A 21,448-nucleotide genomic window follows, 5' to 3' on the forward strand; every position below is an offset into this window, starting at 1 on the left:
AAAACAAAATTAATGTTATGCTTGGGTTTTTATTTTTATTTGTTATTTTTCAATGTATCCTTTTGTAGGTAATATATTTTCGACAGGGTCATGAAGCTTATATTGAAGCTGTGAGAAGAAATAACATTTATGAACTGAACCCTAACAAGGAGCCATGGAGAAAAATGGATCTTAGGGTAAGATGATGGTATTATTAAACATTTAGCATATACTGTATAATTAAATTACTTATAAATCCATTAAAAAACTTAGAGGTATATTTCATTATCATCTTTCCATTAATTTTCTACTTAAAAACATTTCTGTTACTATCTCTAAACCTTAAGATCCAGTAGGAGGACTTGTGTTTATCAGTGGGAAGTCTTCGTATATTGCTGATTGACATGTAAAATTCTAAGTGTGTTAGAATTTCTTAGGAAGGCAGCTTTGCAATACGTATCAACAATCTTAAAATATGCATACCCAGGACAGATGATAAAAATCAGTGTAAGTTTTCAGAAGAAGAAATAGAAACTGGAGAAAAGATTCCGCCTCATGCTTAATATAGAAAAACTTAAGCTTCCCGGTACTGAAAAAGTTGTCAATCTGATAACTGAGATGGCCTCTACGTGACTCATGGGTGGGTTGTTTATACAGTGTGTATACTCTGGACTAAGGTGCGATTCACGTCCCAAGTGGGACAGTGGGGCAGCCTTAAATTTTATCATGCTACTCAGAATGGCACATTGAAAACTTAACATGTTGCTTATTTAAGAAATTTTCCATTTAATATTTTTGGTCCACAGTTGACCACAGGTAACTGAAACAGCAGAAAGTGAAAATGCAGATGGGGGGCGGGAATGTTGTATTTTCTAAAGTGAATATATTTCTTACATTAGAAACAGAAGTAGTTGTCTCCAAAAGGATGTGAAGGTTAACTTTAGCAAAAATTAATAGTCACTTAAACTTGTCTTCTGGTTTGGAAGCCTAAATTGTGAGTTGACTGAATTTTGCAGTATGTGGAGAATGACCTGAGGAATTGATTTAACCATTTTAAACATTTATTCTTTTTAAAAAATCTGTTGAAGGATCAAGAATTGGTCAAAATAATCGGAATACGGTATGAGGTTGGGCCCCCCACACTGTGTTGCCTCAAACTAGCATTTATAGATCCTGCAACTGGAAAACTTATGGACAAATCTTTCTCTATTAGGTATGTGCTGTTTCTTATGAAGTTATTTGAAGTTACATTTTCTTTCTTGCTGGTTAGCATGTTCTTTCCATGTAGCTGCAGGGAAAATAGTAGAGTACTATGGATAACCTAAGATGTAGGTTCAAGTTCTGAGAGATGGGAACCCAGTAGAAGTAAGACTAGGCATGCTACAGCAGCAACCAGTTAGGCTTTACCCTGTTTTATACATTTTCCCATGTCACTTAAATGTGTGGAGAATTCTGGCCTGTAGGTGAAATGGCCTCTGCTTTTGTATTTGAGAAAATGTTAGAATAAAAAAAATTTTTTAATTAAGTGAGAGGCCAGGAGACAGAGAGACAGGCTCCCGCATGCACTCCAACTTGGATCCACCTGGCAAGCCCCCTACTGGGCAATGCTCTGCCTATCTGGGGCCACTGCTCTGTTGTTCAGCAACCGAGCTATTTTAGCACCTGAGGCGAGGCCATGGTGCCATACTCAGTACCTGGTGCCAAGTTGCTCGAACCATTTGAGCCATGACTGTGGGAGAAGAGAGAGAGAGGGGGCTGTGGAGAAGCAGATGGTTGCTTCTTCTGTGTGCCCTGACTGGGAATTGAACCCGGGACTTCCACACACTGGGCTGACAGGCTGTACTGCTGAGCCCACCAACCAGGGCCATAAATTATTTTCTACACCTGTGCTGTCCAGAATGATAGCCATTTAGCAGGTGTGGCCATTGAGCACCAGAAGTGTGGCTGATTTCAGTCGAGTGAGATAATTATACCCTCTAAAACTTGATAAAGAAAAAGAATGAAAAATATCATTATTTTGTATTGATTACAGGGTAAAATAATATTAGGATATATTGTTTCCCTATTAAAGTTAAGTTCACTGGGCTTTTAATTAATTAATTAATTAATTTTGGGGTATTTTTCCGAAGCTGGAAACAGGAAGAGACAGTCAGACAGACTCCCGCATGCGCCCGACCGGGATCCACCCGGCATGCCCACCAGGGGGCGACGCTTTGCCCACCAGGGGGGCGATGCTCTGCCCCTCTGGGGCGTCGCTCTATTGCAACCAGAGCCACTCTAGCGCCTGGGGCAGAGGCCAAGGAGCCATCCCCAGCGCCCGGGCCATCTTTGCTCCAATGGAGCCTCACTGCGGGAGGGGAAGAGAGAGACAGAGAGGAAGGAGAGGGGGAGGGGTGGAGAAGCAGATGGGCGCTTCCCCTGTGTGCCTTGGCCGGGAATCGAACCCGAGACCCCTTGCACGCCAGGCCGACGCTCTACCACTGAGCCAACCGGCCAGGGCCTTAATTTATTTTTTAATAAGACTAGTTGAAAATTAAGAATTACATATGTGGTTCCTATTGTATATCTTTTGGACAGTGTTGCTATAGACCAGCGGTTCTCTCCCCCGGCGGGGGTCGCGCCCCACATGTTGAGAACCACTGCTATAGACTAACCTACACAAGGCATTTAATAACCTTTTATTTTTGTTTAGGTATCACGATATGCCAGATGTTATTGACTTTCTTGTGTTGCGTCAGTTTTACGATGAAGCAAGACAGAGGAATTGGCAGTCTTGTAAGTCTGTCCTTACTGAGTTTTATCTATCCTTAGGAATTAATTTCTCCTTTGATTGGTGGATGCAAACATGTAAATTCTGGAAATAAATATTAGGGACTGATAAGTGTAGTTCACTTAGAGCTTGGTACTCACTACTATTTAGTAGACATTTTGGCTAAACAACATTTCTTCTTATGGTGTGTGTGACATTTTGAAGGGATATTTCTTATTTATTAGCTATGGTCTAGAATTGACCTTTTATATCCTTCCAGACTTCACTATACTGTGTTATCTCTGATTTAACATGACACTGGCTAATTCACAAGATTATCCTATGATGTAAAACAGTCAGAAAGTTAAGTTGAAAAATAATGCAAGTTTCACACAGGCAGTGTGTGGCATATCAGATTATTTTACCTTTGATATATCAATTCAGAACTAAATAGGCTGACTTGAGGAAACCATTCCTTTAAAAAATAGTAATTTATGTAACACTTAGCTTTATAATCATGAGGTATATAGATGGACAGAAAAAATAAAATCACCTCAATGTGGACACTAACTTGAATGTGTTTTGTTTTGTTTTGTGTATTTTTCCAAAGTGAGAAGTGGGGGGGGAGGCAGACAGACAGACTCCCTCATGTGCTGGACCAGGATCCACCTGGCATGCCCACCAGGGGGCTTCGCTCCGCTGCAGTTGGAGCCACCTGAGGCAGAGGCCATGGAGCCATCCTCAGCACCCGGGCCAACTTTGCTGCCAACTTTGCTCCTGAGCCTTGGCTGCGGGAGGGGAAGAGAGAGAAAGAGAGGGAAGGGTGGAGAAGCAGATGGGTGCCTTTCCTGTGTGTCCTGGCTGGGGATCCACCCCCGGGACTTCCACACACCGGGCTGACGCTTTACTGCTGAGCCAACCAGCCAGGGCCTTGAATGTGGTTTTTATGGTGGCCATTTAAGGTGGGCTGGTGGGCTCACTTATTAGATCATTAATTTGTATAGGTTATTAATCTCTTCAGGACAGAATTGATAACTGGTGTTAGTCCAGGTTATGTCAGTTAGCAACTGTAGTGCCTATTTCACAGGTATACATATAGTATTATTCCTTTTCAGTATGTACTATTATCTTGGGAGCTCATATTGATGTTAGTCACTTAGGATAACTTACTCTGCCATTGTCAGTTTTGGTCTCATTAGAAATACTAAGTTTTACGCAGGCTGTGTCTTTCAATATACACATTCATAAAAGATATTAAAACCTCATTAATTTTCATAGCTTCTGCTTTTTTCTACAGATACTACTATAAACAAGTACAATTCAGATACATTTCTTTAGCTATCCCTATAGAGTATTGCTGTTCTTTTTTTTTTAGCGAGAGAGAAGGAGGAAGGGAGGGAGGGACAGGTAGGGACAGACAGACAGGAAGGGAGAGAGATGAGAAGCATCAGCTCATAGTTGCAGCACCTTAGTTGATTGCTTTCTCATATGTGCCTTGACTGAGAGGCTTCAGCCGAGTCAGTGACCCCTAGCTCAAGCCAGTGACCTTTGGGCTCAGACAGAGACCATGGGGTCATGTCTGTGATCCCACACTCAGGCCGGTGACCCTGTGCTCAAAGCTGATAAGACCGTGCTCAGGCTGGCAATCTCAGGATTTCGAACTTGTATCCTCAGTGTCCTAGGCTGACGCTCTATCCACTGCTCCCCTGCCTGGTCAGGCAGTGTTGCTGTTCTTGGTAAACTGTTTTTACCAGTAATGTCAGAACAAATAATCAAGATTATTTTGGAACTAGAGGTAAAGGAAATTTATTTATTTATTTATTTATTTATTTATTTATTTATTTATTTATTTATTTATTTATTTAATTTTTTGTATTTTTCCGAAGCTGGAAACGGGGAGAGACAGTCAGACAGACTCCCGCATGCACCCGACCGGGATCCACCTGGCACGCCCACCAGGGGGCGGCGCTCTGCCCACCAGGGGGCGATGCTCTGCCCCTCCGGGGCATCGCTCTGTCACGACCAGAGCCACTCTAGCGCCTGGGACAGAGGCCAAGAAGCCAACCCCAGCGCTCGGGCCATCTTTGCTCCAATGGAGCCTCGCTGCGGGAGGGGAAGAGAGAGACAGAGAGGAAGGAGAGGGGGAGGGGTGGAGAAGCAGATGGGCGCTTCTCCTGTGTGCCCTGGCCGGGAATCGAACCCGGGTCCCCTGCACGCCAGGCCGACACTCTACCACTGAGCCAACCGGCCAGGGCCCAGGAAATTTATTTTTTGAAGGAAAACTTTTAGCCATACACACAAAAAAGACAGCAGAATATGTGGGTGTTAATAAGTCATACAGCCAAGACCCAAAGAACTTAGTTTCTTTTTTATAATATTTTCTCAACCCCATGACATACATGTAAGTCAGAGCTCTTATTTTGTTCTGCCAAAATGCCCATTAAAAAATGTTTTAAAACTTAATTTTCTACAGCTAAATTCTAGAAATGGATTCCTAATTGCCTCTTATAATTTAGTGGATTTTATTTTATTTTTGTAGTTGAGAAATTATTGTACTAAATCTTACATACCAATTAATTCATTTTTTGTTTCCCCATTAACTCTTACATGAAATTCACCTAAAGTTTTAGCTATGCTATTGTATTATAGGTATTTGTTTGTTGCTCTGTATACTCTGTTGAGAACTTTACTTAGCAGAAGCTTACCCTACTCATGAATAGCTAAGATAAGTTTATTTGAAAATACTTAATGGAGAGCCAAGATGGCAATAGAATAGGCAGAAGTTATACTCCTTCTCCCAGGACCAAATTGGAATTACAACTAAATTATAGAACAATCAACCTGAATAACCAGGAAAATAATTAGTGGAGTAGAAAAGCCAATTTTTACTATGTGAATACTAATTTTTATGGCTCCTTTTAATTTAAAGTGTTAGTCTTATACTAAAGAAATATTTTTGCATAAACAGTGATTTGTCTAGTGTTAGATAAATAGGGAAGAAAAGTATTACCAAGTATCAAAGACTGGCTCTCTTATAACTATTATGTTTATAGGCATTTCAAAATGAAGCCACTGGATTTGTTATTACAGTAATATTTATTATAGTTGATGTTTATATTAAATTAGGTTGTTTACATTATAGGATTGGACAAAAACCATGGTGTTATATCAGACTTTGTAGTACATGCTTTTCATTAAAAAGTTAGAAAAAATATATTAATATTTATTCTTAAAGTTGAAGTTTTAGATTAATGAAATTCTTTCAAAAGTAGAATTTTATTATTAGAGAGATGGGTGGAGGGATGAGGGGCCTACAGGTTTATAGTGAACTTGATTTAAAATATACATAAAAGTCATATTTACATGAATTTGAAAATGTATTAAGAACCTTAAAACATGTAACTCTTAATAGTTGTGATAATGCTTTTTTTTTTTTTACAGTATTCACTATAAACATACTCTCTTTGTTCTAGACTTTGTGGGTATTTTATTATATAAATATTCTCTATTTTAGGGGTGAAATGTAGCTTTAATTTGATTGGTATTGTTTCTGTAAACCTTTCCTTGGAGAAAGAATTGTTAATTTACCAAAGACTTATTAATGCTGGATGATTGACTTTTTAAAAATTTATTTTATTTTTGAAAATGGGATTGATGGGAAGGAAGAGCTAGGACTCTTACAGCAGTCTGTGTTGCTTTTGTAATATATGTAAAACAGAGGTCAGACACAGTTTATTTCCCTAGAAGTGCTATAATTGTAGGATACATTTAGAAATGTTTGTTATCTGAAGTCCCTGAAGTCTGTTGAATTACATGTTCCACAGTTGGTTTGTATAGAAGCCTTACTAAGTTCTTCTTGCCTGCTTTATGCTATGCTGCGATAATGGGAGCATAGCATAAAGAGAGAGAGTCAGAGAGAAGGATAGATAGGGACAGACAGGAACAGAGAGAGATTAGAAGCATCAATCATCAGTTTTTCGTTGCGACACCTTAGTTGTTCGTTGATTGCTTTCTCATATGTGCCTTGACCACGGGCCTTCAGCAGATCAAGGAACCCCTTGCTCGAGCCAGCGACCTTGGGTCCAAGCTGGTGAGCTTTGCTCAAACCAGATGAGCCCACACTCAAGCTGGCGACCTCGGGGTCTCGAACCTGGGTCCTCTGCATCCCAGCCCGACGCTCTATCCACTGCGCCACTGCCTGGTCAGGCTAGATGCTTAACTTTTTAAAACAATAAATGTGTAAGCATTATTGTTGAGGGGACATTTAGACCTGATTTTATGAGATCTTATTAGAACACTGTTTTATGTGAATATACTTATATAGGAACAACATTAGAATAATCATGTATTAAATTCTAATTATAGTTAACTTTTATAATTTGTTATATTCCTCAGGAAATGTTACATATTTAAAAGTATAATTATAGAAATATATATTTTTAAATTGTTCCATTAACTTGAGGGAGGGGGAAAGGAAGGAGAGAGAGAGAGCATCAACTTTTTCTTTCACTTAGTTGTTCCATTTATGGTGTTGCACATTCATTGGTTGCTTCTCGTGTGCCCTGATCGGGGATCAAACCCTTGATCTTTTGTGCTGGGACCATGCTATATCCATTGAGGGCTAAAAATGTGTATTACTATACTTTATTACACAAGTATTTATTGATAGTGTACATTGTTGTAAAAGTTTTTTGAGTTTTGTTAAACTTCATTCTTTGTTTCATGTAGTAAAATATAATAGAACTTCTTTTGAAGTGGATGTTTGGATCCACTAAACAATGGAACTTAGTCATAAACCATTTTAGCCTGTTATGGAGTATGGTTATATATAGTAAATTGCTGAGTGTAACATTGTTTCTTTTTATATCTGTTTTATCACTGAAGATTGCTGTGACACGGAGAAGGATGGATGGCTAATTTTAACATAAATAATGCTTTATTTTTACTGAAATATTTTCATGTGATATTTTATAAATTAAAAATGTTAGGGTTGCAAACTAGTGTCTTAGATGGGATCATGTCTCTTCCAGGTGACAGGTTCCGTTCTATCATTGATGATGCCTGGTGGTTTGGAACTGTGCTAAGTCAAGAGCCCTATCAGCCACAGTACCCTGATAGTCATTTCCAGTGTTACGTTGTTAGGTCTGTATGCAGATGAAAACGAATCACCTACAAACGAATTACCTACAAACATTTATTCTTTGTGGCAGGTTGTTGTATGAACGACTAACAAGTTTCAGATTAAAAAACCCCTCATGATTTCATCTGTCATTAAGTCACATCAGTCTCACTTCTTTAGTGTCTGTCTCTCTAGCATGCTCCTGTCGTTTTTTGTTCACTAGCACCCCTTTGGGGTACAGTCTCTGCATGCTTCTCTGGAGCTTTTCTGTAGCTTCCTAATATTTCCTCAACCTGATACTGCAGGATCATTGTCCAGGGGCACATACTGCGGTATTTCTTTTGTTCAGAAATATTTTTACTGCCTTTCCATTGGCTGTGGAATAAAGTCCACATTCTGAAGCATCATATTCAAGGCCTTCACACTGTTGGAGTTTTTGTTCACTTACCCTGGCACAAGCCACACTAGATTTCTGTTTTGTCCTTCAACCCGCCATATATTTTTACACTTATTATTTATAATGTAGCCTTCTAAAAAATGTTTACTGTTAATATTTCAACTTTTACTGCTACAATGAGACTCATTTTTATATTTTTTCTCTTCTTGTTTACTCTTATAGTAGATACCTAGTTATTAGCCACAAGTTGTCTTTATAAAAGGCTAACCAGACTTTTTTTTGTTTTAAACAGGTGGGACAATACTGAAATTGAAAAGCTTAGCCCATGGGATATGGAACCAATTCCTGATAATGGTATGTAATTGTTAAATAATAAAAGTATTTTACCTTTATGGTCTTGGTTTTTTTTGCTTACAGAGCAAATTTTATTCTTTGAGAAATATTTTCAAATTATTATGGTAACTGAGCAACACAGTTAAAGAAGGCAACAGAACTATGTGTATATTGTTCACTCTTTCTTATCTTGAGTTTCCAGCTTGATGCTGGCTACATCTTAGTAGCCCACTGTTATTTCTCATGTAAGCCTTCTTACATACAACTCTATTGACCTCTTTTGGGTGGCTTCCATTTCCTTTTCCTTATCATTACTCTGTTACCGTTGTTCTTCTTCAAAGAAAAGCTCTAACTTGACTCCATCTGTCCTCTGCTTTACCTTGACTTGTCTGTCTTACTGTGGATTATCTGCTCCTTTCCTAATAGAGATAGGTGTCTCTGCTCCAGAGTCAACCTCTTCAGTGCTTGCTGTCCCACCCGCTGCTTTCAACCTCTGTTGACAAGACACTTACACTCAGTTCATTCCCTGCAACAGTTCTAGATTTGGCCTTCCTTTCTCCTTTTGAGTTTGAATTTGTTTCTTGTGCCTTAGAACATCTTGCATTTGACTTTCTGGAACATTTAATCTACTGTGTTTCCTTTTTGCAGACACTTTTGGAGGGGTGCTCTATGTCTTTTGCCTCCATTTCTTCACTCTCTAGCTTTCTTTTATAATAGTAGTCTTTATTCTGTGTAAAAAGATACAAAAACTTCTGTCCTTCTACTCCCCACTATTTTTTGACATTCAAACCTGCTCCACCAGTATTCTCTGTGTCTTACCTTATGGGCCACACCCTTTGCTTTGTGTTTACTCTCTGATATATCTGATTATTTTGGAAATAATGATTTTTTAAGAAATGAGATATTTTTCAAAAAATGTATTTCAATTAACTGCATTGGTGAAAGTCACCAGTTACCTCCCTTTGTTAGCTTTTCATTTGAGCTTAGTATCTTACAAATACTATAATAGGAAATGGCATTTGCAATGTATAAAGCATATAATAAGTAGAATCAAACCTTTTTTTGAGGTCTTACTCAGTTTCCAAGAACTTTGTATTAATTCATTTAGTCTTGCTCAGAGGTTGATGCTCTGTTATTTTATGGGTGAAAGAACTAAGGCTTAGAGAGTTTGCAATAATATGTTTAAAGTCACACACATATCCAGAAAGGATAGGAGTTGAGATTCCAGCCCAAGCCATCTGGCTCCAATTAGTGCTTTTAAGTACTGTAAAAAATATTACAAATCAGTGAAAGCAATTATATAACGAGCTTTTACTGTTAATGAGGTCGGTATTAAGCCATTAGAATTGTCAAAAGACATGAGCAGGCAAAAAAATAAACAATATGAAGAGAGGTTTACTTGTATTAACAGTCTTGGAAATATATATGAAAATAACAAAATATGATTTTACTTACCAGATTGTTAGGTGGTTATGGTTAAGTTTATCTTCTAGTTCTTGATATTTTTTTCTTTTATTTATGATTTTTCAAGAAAATGTTCTCTGAATATTTACAAGGCCTTTTGTTCCTTTTTAAAATGTAAACTTTCATTATCAATTTTTATTGCACTTTTAAAATATTTTGTTTTGAAATAATTTTAGATTTATAGAATGTTATGAAAATAGTACATAGAATTTTGGATACAGAGTTTTCTCAAATGTTAACATCTTAGATAACTGTAGTGCAGCTATCAAAATCAGGAAATTATTGTCATTGATAAAATTCTAATCTATAGATCTTCAAATTTGGACTACTGTCATGATGTCCTTTTACATACTGGATCTCATTGCCATGCCTTCCTAGTCTTTCTTAATCTGGGATCCCTAAATCTTTCTTTTATCTTTCGTGACCATGACACTTTTGAAGAGTACTAGCCAATTATTTTATAGAATTTTCCTCAGTTTGGGTTTGTTTGATGTTTTCTCATGATTAAATCCAGGTTTTGAATTTGAGGCAAGATTGTCAGAGAAGTGATATTGTATTTCCAGTACATCATATTGGGAGGCGCATAATAGCAATTAATCCTGTTACTGAGGGCTTAACTTTAATCATTTGATTTAGGTTGTGTCAGCTACCTAAAAAGTTTCTTGGCTATTAAGTAACTATACTTTGTCCTTTGTAATTAGTGTTTTATTTATGACCTTTGACTATTGAATTTAAATAGAGTGTTTATTTGGCTTTTGGTTTGTTTTATCCTTTTTGTTCTTTTTTAATGGAATTTATAGTTGATCCACCTGAAGAATTAGGAGCTAGTATTTCTGTTACTTCAGATGAGCTAGAGAAATTACTCTACAAACCACAAGATGGTGAATGGGGTCAGAAATCAAGAGATGAAGAATGTGAACGAATAATTAGTGGTATAGATCAACTTTTGAATCTCGGTAAGTTTTTTAGTGTATAAATTTTAATGTTCAAGGTTTCTTTTCCACATAGTATTTAAAAATGTATCATAATTGTGGTTGTGTGTATTACTACAATTTCTATTTGTTACCTTTTGGTTAAGCGCAGCATAAAGTAGCTGTAGCATACTTTATGGATGATTTATAGAAATCTCACTTAGAGGTCATGAGTTTATTGATAAAAACTCTTCTGTCTGCCCTGACAGATATAGCAGCAGCTTTTGCAGGTCCAGTTGATCTGTGTACGTACCCGAAGTACTGTACTGTAGTGGCTTACCCAACTGATCTTTATACAATTCGAATGAGACTTGTTAATCGATTTTACAGGTTAGTAGAAACCTACTTTAAAAACAGTTTGAAAATATAACTTGGCCATACCAAGTAGAGTAAATAGAGGTAATGGTATTTGATGGTGATGGTGGAATGGGGACATTTTCTGTTCATTTTCTTTTCTTTTTTATTGTAACATCTTACTTTTAAAATATTTGATTTTGGAAAGAGAGAGAAACATCGATTTCTTGTCCCACTTACTTCTGCATTTATTGGTTGATTCTTGTATGTGCCCTGACTGGGGATTGAACTGGCAACCTTGGCTATGGTGACGACGCTCTAAGCAAATAAGTTACCTGGCCTAGGCCCATTTTTGTTTCTTGGTCCTATAAGACATTGTATTAGGTGCCTGTGTAGCTAGAACCCAAATAAGAAAAATGATTATATCTCATTCCTCAATCTTTAGTAGTCTATTTTTTTTTCCTCCATTGATTTGAGTGAGAGGAAGAGAGGCATCAACTTGTTCCACTTAGTTGTTTCATTTAGTTGTGCACTCATTGTTTGCTTCTCGCATGTGCCCTGACTGGGGACGAAAGCTATGACCTTGGCATGCTGGGACAATGCTCTATCTCTTGAACCATTTGGCCAGGGAAGTAGTCTATTTTTACAAAATTTAATTTAATTAATAATTTGATAGCATTTGAAATATCAATTCCCTAGAGTCAAATACTTTTTTTATTTTTATTTTTAGAATCATATACTTTTTATCTGTGGCTTCTAGAGGACTGGTAATGATAAAGATTTCTACTGTCAATGATTTTTTAAGAGCAATTGATGGTATCTTTTTTTTTTTTTTTGTATTTTTTTTTTTTTTGTATTTTTCCGAAGCTGGAAACGGGGAGAGACAGTCAGACAAGACTCCCGCATGCATCCGACCAGGATCCACCGGGCACGCCCACCAGGGGCGAAGCTCTGCCCACCAGGGGGCGATGCTCTGCCCCTCCGGGGCGTCGCTCTGCCGTGACCAGAGCCACTCCAGCGCCTGGGGCAGAGGCCAAGGAGCCATCCCCAGCGCCCGGGCCATCTTTGCTCCAATGGAGCCTTGGCTGTGGGAGGGGAAGAGAGAGACAGAGAGGAAGGAGGGGGTGGGGGTGGAGAAGCAAATGGGCGCTTCTCCTATGTGCCCTGGCCGGGAATTGAACCCGGGTCCCCCGCACGCCAGGCTGACGCTCTACCGCTAAGCCAACCGGCCAGGGCCGGTATCTTATTTTTTATAATTCAGATACTTTGAAGTATTATTATAATAACCTAATTTATGTCTGTGGTCAAATATGGAAATGTGCATTTGATCAGAAATGCACAGGATTGATAGTGTTGAACACATTGTCTTCAGCGAGTCTCAGCAGCTTCAGATGTCCCCAGAGGCAATGTGAAAAAGGAGGGTTGCTCAGTTGGTTTTAGATGCGATGAAGTGATATGTTAAGATTTTCGGTCCTTAAATGTATTCTCTGAAGTTCAGCATCCAGTGTAATTGCTTATGACTATGATTGTTGCCAGCATGAGGTTATTCATTATTACGTTGCAATTACAGTTTAATTAATATATCATGCTGGCTTAATGTGCTGGATTATTTACTTGGTTTCTTTCTTTTTATTTTCTAATTGTCTTTTTATTTTGAAGGAGGCTATCTGCAGTGGTTTGGGAAGTCAGATATATAGAGCATAATGCCACAACATTTAATGAACCAGAGAGTGTAATTGCAAGATCAGCTAAGAAGATAACTGACCAACTTTTAAAATTTATCAAGTAAGTATTTTTCTATTGTTAATGATGTGGAGGAGTGGGTGACTTTACATATTGTGTTCTTACAACCATCCATGCTTAATTTTTGCTCTCTGAGTTTTACACCCATTTTAATGTGTTACTTTAAAGGACATTTCTTTATATACTGTGATTGTAATGTCTGTAAAGAGGTAAGAAATTAATCTAAAATTTTCTTTTTAAAATCTTAAGAAAATGTTATACTGTGGACAGTTGCTATATATTAAACACACACACACATTATACATATACCTTTGATTAACACTTTCTACTTACCTGTGGTGTCCCAATGAATGCTAAGGAATTACCTTAGGTAAAATACTATTGACTTAGCTTTAGCACTTATTTGGGTTTATTAGTGTTTATATCAATGTCCTTTTTCTGTTTAGGATCTTATCCAGAATCACTAACATATTCATTGTTTTGTTTTCTTAATTTTCTTTAACCTGTTCCCCAGTCTTTCCTTTCTTTTATGACCTCATTTTCATTTTTATTTTATTTTGTGACAAGGACAGAGACAGAGAGACAGAGAGAGGGACAGATTGGGACAGACAGACAGGAAGGGAGAGAGATGAGAAGCATCAATTCTTTGTTGCGGCACCTTAGTTGTTCATTGATTGCTTTCTCATATGTGCCTTGACCTGGAGACTATAGCAGGCAGAGTGACCCCTAGTGACCCCTTGCTCAAGCCAGTGGCTTTGGGCTCAAGCTGAGACGTGCTCAAACCAGATGAGCCTGCGCTCCACCTGGCAACCTTGGGGTTTCGAACCTGGGTTCTCTGCGTCCCAGTCCGACACTCTATCCGCTGCACCATCGCCTGGTTAGGATATGACCTCATTATTTTTGTTGGACAATTACTCTGTCATAGGTACTTAATTTAGCTTTGTTTCATGTTTTCTCATGATTAGATTGAGTTTTAATCTCTGGATTGTGTGATTGTGTGCTATGAGAGTGTTTGTGCACACATGAATATTCCACATCCTTCCCTGCATTAGGAAAGCAGGTTTTGAACTAGATGATGAAAATGGACCTGGAGATCAGGATCTGAGGTCTACCCTAATCTGTTCTAGTGAAAAGTCTGTGGGACTTTGGACACTCAGGCTGTAGCTTTTAAAATTAGTGAGTTTTGCTATATAGTTTTGGGGTTTTTTTGTATTTTTCTGAAGCTGGAAACGGGGAGAGACAGACAGACTCCCGCATGCGCCAGACCGGGATCCACCCGGCATGCCCACCAGGGGCGACGCTCTACCCACCAGGGGGCGATGCTCTGCCCCTTCGGGGCGTCGCTCCATTGCGACCAGAGCCACTCCAGTGCCTGGGGCAGAGGCCAAGGAGCCATCCCCAGCGCCCGGGCCATCTTTGCTCCAATGGAGCCTTGCTGCGGGAGGGGAAGAGAGAGACAGAGAGGGAGGAGAGGGGCAGGGGTGGAGAAGCAGATGGGCGCTTCTCCTGTGTGCCCTGGCTGGGAATCGAACCCGGGACCTCTGCACGCCAGGCCGACGCTCTACCACTGAGCCAACCAGCCAGGGCCTGCTATATGGTTTTATATGCTTTTTTGCCATTGCAATAAAAATTCTGTAAAAGAATAATATATTAGAGAAGATAATTTATAAATGTGCCATCATTTTCAATATGTAGCGACAAATTGGGGAATAACTGATTGTAGTGTGCTCTCTTAACTTTCCTGGGTTAAATCTGTCCTATGTCTGGAGGACTTGGACTTCCTACTTCATTCCCAGAACTTTCTTTTCTTTTTGTTCAGGAAGATCATAGACCCATTTTCATCTCCTTTATGCCTGGATAGTTCTACTTTAGGATTCTTTCAATGTTTACAATGAGGTTAAGGTGTAATTTGCTTTAGTTACTACTTCCTTTTTTTAATCTCAAAAATCAACCATTTTATTGCTATTTACTGCACGAATATTACTAAGTGGTGATATTTAGAAAAACTCATCCTTGCATTCATCTGCTGAGGCCATATATATGTTATTTCTAAATTATCAGCTAAATTTCCATACATAGTTAACTGAAAAGCAAACTTTCCATATTCTAAGATAGTCAATTGTTTTTGTAGAGGGTAAAAATCTGATATTTCTCTACTTGACAAGGTATGCATAGTTGAGTAACTGTTCTTATCTAACCTGTAGTTTAAATGTTTGGCAACAATAATAATGTCTGCATACTGTTAAAAAAATGAAAAATTGTTTTTTAGGAATCAAGACTGTACAGATATCTCAGAATTTTCTAACACTTCTGAAAATGATGAGCAAAATGCCAACGCTTTGGTATGAAGTTTGTCAGTTTTACAATGATTTTTTTCAATTTCAAATGGTAACTTGAAAATGAGTGAAGTAAAAAGTGTTGATTGCCTGTATCAATTCTTGCTATATTCCAATGAACTTCTGAGAATAGGGCACTTGGCTAAAATATATTTTTTAATTATCTAGATAGTGATGTAATTTGTTATAGTCAGTAATTGATATCAATATATCATATGTCTAAGTGAATATCTTTTTTTAATTATTTTTTAAATTTTTCTGAAGTTAGAGGCGTGGAGGCAGTCAGACAGACTCCCGCATGTGCCTGGACTGAGATCCACTGAGCATGCCCCCCCAGGGAGTGATGCTCTGCCCATCTGGGGCGTTACTCCATTGTGGCTGGAGCCATTCTAGTGCCTGACACTGAGGCCATGGAGCCATCTTCAGCACCCAGGCCACCTTGTCTCCAATGGAGCCTTAGCTGCAGGAGGGGAAGAGAGAGATAGAGAGATAGACAAGGGGAAAGGGTGGAGAAGCAGATGGGTGCTTCTCCTGTGTGCCCTGGCTGGGAATTAAGAGTGAACTATGTTCTCTTTCTAAAGTTTAGCTAGAGAAAGGTGTATTTAAACAAGTACCTTGGAAATAATTTTTGTAAACCCAATATCTGAGAATTGGATTTAATTGTAATTAAAAATTAATGAAGTTTACCATGCTCATAGTATCCTAAAATCCTTTACTCAAGGTGGTCTTGAAGTGTAAGACAAATATTAATGATGTTGCCCTTCATACAGGATCAGGCTGTCAGTTATGGTTGCATGGAAGATAGTCTTTAGAAAGTGTAGCATAAAAAAATAAAAACAGTATAGTGTAATTTCTACATAAACTTTTTTTTTTTTTCTGTATTTTTCTGAAGCCGGAAATGGGGAGAGACAGTCAGACAGACTCCTGCATGCGCCCGACCGGGATCCACCCGGCACGCCCACCAGGGGGCGACGCTCTGCCCACCAGGGGGCGATGCTCTGCCCCTCTGGGGCATCGCTCTGTTGCGACCAGAACAACTCCAGCGCCTGGGGCAGAGGCCGAGGAGCCATCCCCAGCGCTCGGGCCATCTTTGCTGCGGGAGGGGAAGTGAGACAGAGAGGAAGGAGAGGGAGAGGGGTGGAGAAGCAGATGGGCACTTCTCCTGTGTGCCCTGGCCGGGAATTGAACCTGGGACTTCTGCATGCCAGGCCGACGCTCTACCACTGAGCCAACTGGCCAGGGCCTCTACATAAACTTTTTTTTATTGTTCATTGATTTTCATGCTAATTTATACTTGAATAAAAAAGTGTCTAGATTTAGGGAATAAGAAAATGAGAGTATGAAATACAGGAATTATAGGAGACGCTGTGTTTCTGGGGTTTATCAATAGAGATAAAACACAAATTTAAAGCTGCTTTCTATAGCTATTTTTTGGAATTAATGCATGTTCTTAGGGAATGTAAAGGGTTATTAAGAATGGTTGGTTTGTCAGAGTCTGTGTGCCACAAAGATCCTCTGATACAGTCTTGTCTTTATAGCCCTGTCTTTCATATACTTTTTAAATTAATATAATTATATTTCTAATGAGAATATTAACACTTAAGGTACTCTAATTTTTATTTCTAGGATGATAGTGATCTTCCTAGAACATCTTCTGGAAGAAGAAGAGTAAGTTAATTTTCCTGATTGACCTTTGTTGTTTACTTATTCTTTATTTAAAATCAACCTAAGATTTAGGTGCCATTTTTGAAAAGTTATGTTGGTAATAGATATGGAATATTTTGTAAGAGAAAAGGGGGAGTCATCACTGAAGGGTGGACAGTTAGGTAGAGTTTAGTGGAAGAGTTGGGATTTGAATTATGTTTTCAGAATGAGATCGAGTTTGAACAGTTGAGTTCGAACAATCAAAAAGTAGAGGATGGCCCTAGCTGGCTGGCTCAGTGGATAAAGTGTTGATGTGGCACACCCAAAGTCGTGGGTTCGACCCTCTGGTCAGAGCACATACATGAAGCAATCAGTGAGTACACAACTAAATGGAACAACTAAGTGACACAACGAGTTGATGGCTTCTCTCTCTTCCTTTCACCCTCTTCCCCTTTCTCTTTCTCTCTCTCTCTCTCAAATCAATGGAAAAATTAAGAAAAAAAAGAAGTGGGGGATATTATGATCCAGGCTGAAAGAGTAGGAAAGTATGGTGTGTGGCGGAATGGTTAGGGCAGTGGCCTATAGATGTTGAATGTGAATGAGCAAAGTGGCTGTGTCTGACTTATTTTGGGAGCAGATTATGGTGATAGTGAAAACCAAAGTTTTCATTTAAAGTAAATAATCAACTGCACAGCCAAAATAGAGAAATGGATTTTGAGGGATAAGAAGATAGTAAAGGAAGTAAGTTAGGGGTTCATTGTAAGAATCTAGGAGTAAAGAATGGGAACCTAGTCAAGGATGGTGTTTGCTTGGAATGGAGAGGAAGAAGATGAGACCTTGGATGGGAAAAGTCAGCTAGCAGTTGGTGACTGAACCTATTTTTAAAAATGAGGACTACGCCCTGGCTAGTTGGCTCAGCACTAGAGCATCAGCCCAGCGTGTGCAAGTCCCAGGTTCGATCCTGGCCAGGGCACACAGGAGAAGCGTCCATCTGCTTTTCTACCCTTCCCTCTCTTTTCTTTCTCTTTCTTCCCCTCCCACAGCCAAGGCTCCATTGGAACAAAGTTGGCCCAGGCACTGAGGATGGCTCCATGGCCTCTGCCTCAGGTGCTAGAGTGGCTCTGGTTGAAATGGAGCAACGCCCCAGATGGGCAGAGCATCGCCCCCTATGGACTTGCTGGTTGGATCCTGGTCGGGCACATGTGGGAGTCTGTCTCTCTGCCTTCCTGCTTCTCACTTCAGGAAAAAAAAATTATTAAAAATGAAGACTACTTGCAGGATGTATAGAAATAAATTTTGGATATTGGGTAGCTGAATTATTGTATCACCTGCAGAACTCTTAAAGTTCTAATGTAATGTTAATTAAAAGTCAAGGCTATTAATCTGAAAATGCCCCAAAATGTTAACATTTCTAATTTCATTCAAATACTGCTTAGACATAAGCTTTTTGTAACAATTTTCGTAATATGCCTGCTTCAGATAACGTTGAAAAATTAGACTTGAATTACTGCGGTCTGATTTGTCACTTTCATGTAATTCTCCCAAGTTTGGTACCTGTTTAGAAATTGTTTGCTATGGCTGTGTTAGCAAATTATAAATCTAGTGGCTTAAATAATAAAAATATTATGTTACAATTCTGTAAATTAGAAGTTTTGACATGGGTCTCACTGATCTAACATCAGGGTATCAACATGACTGTGTTTCTTTCTGGAAACTCTATGGTAGAGTTTGTTTCCTTGTATTTTCCAGCTTCTAGAGGCTCATGGTCCCCTTCTTCCACCTTCAGGTCAACAGTGTACCTCTTCTGGACTCTGACTCTGAGCCTCTGCCTCCTCCTTGTAAGGACCCTATAATTTTATTAGGCCCACTCTGATAATCCAGGACAGTGTCCTCATCTCAGGGTCATACCTTTAGCACACCTTCAGTCATAGCTACAGATTCCCTTTAACCATGAAAAGTGACATGGTCACAGGTTCTTGGGATTAGGATGTAGGCTTCTTTTTTTTATAGTGAGAGGATGGGAGGCAGAGACAGACTCCCACCTGTGCCCTGGCTGGGACCACCTGGCACACGCACTAGGGGGCGATGCTCTGCCTATATGGGGCGTTGTTCCGTTGTAACCGGAGCCATTTTAGCACCTGAGGCGGAGGCCATGGAGCCATCATCAGCGCCTGGGCCAACTTGTTTTAATTGAGCCTTGGCTGCAGGAGGGGAGAAGAAAAAGAGAGGGAGAGAGAGACAGAAGCGAGAGGGGGAGGAGGGGTGGAGAAGCGTATGGGTGCTTCTCTCCTGTGTGCCCTACTGGGAATTGAACTCAGGACATCCACACGCTGGGCCGACTCTACTACAGAGCCAACCGGCCAGGGCCAGGATGTAGACATCTTTGAGTCATTGTTCTGCCTACCACATTGTCTAATGTGATATTTCAAATTTTGTGGACACAATTTTTTTAAAAAGAATTTATTTATTGATTTTTAGAGACAGGATAGAGAGAGAGGCAGGGACAGGAGCAGGAAGCATCAACTCATAGCAGTTGCTTCTCATATGTGCTTGACCGGGCAAACTGGAGGGTTTGAACCAGTGACCTCAGCATTCCAGATCGATGCTTTATCCATTGTGCCACCACAGGTCAGACCACATTTTCTACAAGTAGGAAATAAGTGCTGGAATGAAAAGTGTTTCTAGAGTAACAGATGTGTAGTTATTGGATTTTTACAGAAAAATGATTTTTTTCCAAGTAGCTAGATCAAATACCATATATACTATAGTGTTACTTTTCCAACACTGAAAATATTTTAATATTATGAATATATTTTTAGGTCCATGATTGGAAAAAAAGGAGCAGCAAAGCAACCAACTATGTTGAAAGCAACTGGAAGAAACAGTGTAAGGAACTAGTGAACTTAATTTTTCAATGTGAAGATTCTGAACCATTTAGACAACCTGTTGATTTGGTTGAATATCCAGTAAGTTGCCATTGTTTCAGTGTTTGGGCTTGTCTTATTTTGTGTATAGGAGATTGGGGTAGAGATTTGAAATTAAACTTTTAAAGGATAAGATGACTAGGCTTCATGTTAGCTTTTTTTGTTAACTCTTGTTATATAATAATGGGAGACTTCTACTTGGTGCCTATTATCTAAGTAGGCCTATACAGGAAGACTATACTTTGGATTAAAAGTGTCTGTCTTCACTCCAGTAATAGGGGAATGGAAAATGACCTTTTTAGAAAAAAGATCATAAAGCACAAACATACTATAGAAAGCTTGGAAATTACAGAAGATGTAAAGAAGGAATTATAAGCCAGTGCATGTCCAACTCTCCCTCCTGGGAGCGTGGCCATGCCTTTTCCATTTTCCTCCTCATCTCCTCCACCCCCTCCAAGGCAAGTTACCTATGCCTTCCCTCTCCTGAGCTCCAACGGCCTTTCTTTTGCTTCTGTACCTTGTTTCCTGAGCCTGCACAGCCCAGTTGGCTTACTTCTACTACCTTTGTAACTTTCTAAATAAACTCTTGAAATTTGGGGATAAAAACAACAAAATAAAACTAGTCCATGTCCTGCTACCAAGTATAACATTTTGGTTTATTTTTTACCTTGTATCTATGCCTGGGTCTTTTAAAGAAAATTATTGAGTCTTAAGTTCCTTCTAATTTTTTTTCTTTTCTGTAATTTTAAATATTTTAAAGATCTGATACATTTACAGTTCTAAAAGCAGGAATGAAATCTTTGAACTAATTATTGTTTTTAAAACCTAGGACTACAGAGACATTATAGATACTCCAATGGATTTTGGAACAGTGAGGGAAACTTTAGAAGCGGGAAATTATGACAGCCCTTTGGAATTTTGCAAAGACATTCGGTTGATATTTAGCAATGCAAAAGCATACACACCAAACAAAAGATCAAAGGTAACTTAAAAAGTGGTTTATAAGAAGAAAAAAATATATGTGTAAATGTTACTTTCCTGCTGGCTGGTAGAGGTTGGAACATTAAACATAAGTGAGTAGAGCAAGACTACTATGGATTAATTGATTGAGAGAGAGACATTGATTTGTTGTTCTTATTTATTTTTCATTCCCTGATTCTTGTATGTTCTCTGACTAGGGATCAGTCCTATAGATTGGGCCTATTGGGATGATACTTTCGTAACTGAGCTACCTGGTTAGAACCAAGACTGCTACTGGGAATAGTACTAGCCACTGCTCATGATATATATATATATATATTAATTTTTTTATTTTTGACAGATACAGTGAGAGTCAGAGAGGGACAGTTAAGGACAGACAGACAGGAAGGGAGAGAGATGAGAAACATCAATTTTTCATTGTGGCACCTTAGTTGTTCATTGACTGCTTTCTCCTGTGCTTGACCGGGCGTGGGGTGGGGGTGTGTGTACAGCAGAGCAAGTGATTCCTTGCTCA

General features: G+C 39.0%; 1 protein-coding gene across 6 annotated transcripts in view; it reads left to right on the top strand.

Moving 5' to 3' along the window:
- The window catches only part of BRWD1 (bromodomain and WD repeat domain containing 1), a 147,538-nt gene that overhangs the window by 92,852 nt on the left and 33,238 nt on the right, over positions 1-21,448 (top strand). For 4 of the 6 annotated variants that reach the window (XM_066370173.1, XM_066370174.1, XM_066370178.1 and 1 more), the window contains exons 25-36: positions 69-176; positions 1,068-1,192; positions 2,672-2,754; positions 7,759-7,870; positions 8,537-8,598; positions 10,842-10,997; positions 11,222-11,342; positions 12,966-13,091; positions 15,319-15,391; positions 17,012-17,053; positions 19,849-19,995; positions 20,783-20,935. In XM_066370173.1, coding sequence (XP_066226270.1) covers positions 69-176; positions 1,068-1,192; positions 2,672-2,754; positions 7,759-7,870; positions 8,537-8,598; positions 10,842-10,997; positions 11,222-11,342; positions 12,966-13,091; positions 15,319-15,391; positions 17,012-17,053; positions 19,849-19,995; positions 20,783-20,935 — 1,308 coding nt within the window. The remainder of the gene's footprint in view (positions 1-68; positions 177-1,067; positions 1,193-2,671; positions 2,755-7,758; positions 7,871-8,536; positions 8,599-10,841; positions 10,998-11,221; positions 11,343-12,965; positions 13,092-15,318; positions 15,392-17,011; positions 17,054-19,848; positions 19,996-20,782; positions 20,936-21,448) is intronic. The other 2 variants (XM_066370175.1, XM_066370177.1) reach the window with 2 other exon arrangements.

This window comes from Saccopteryx leptura, chromosome 2 (assembly GCF_036850995.1).
Source record: "Saccopteryx leptura isolate mSacLep1 chromosome 2, mSacLep1_pri_phased_curated, whole genome shotgun sequence".
Classification (NCBI taxonomy): Eukaryota; Metazoa; Chordata; class Mammalia; order Chiroptera; family Emballonuridae; genus Saccopteryx; species Saccopteryx leptura.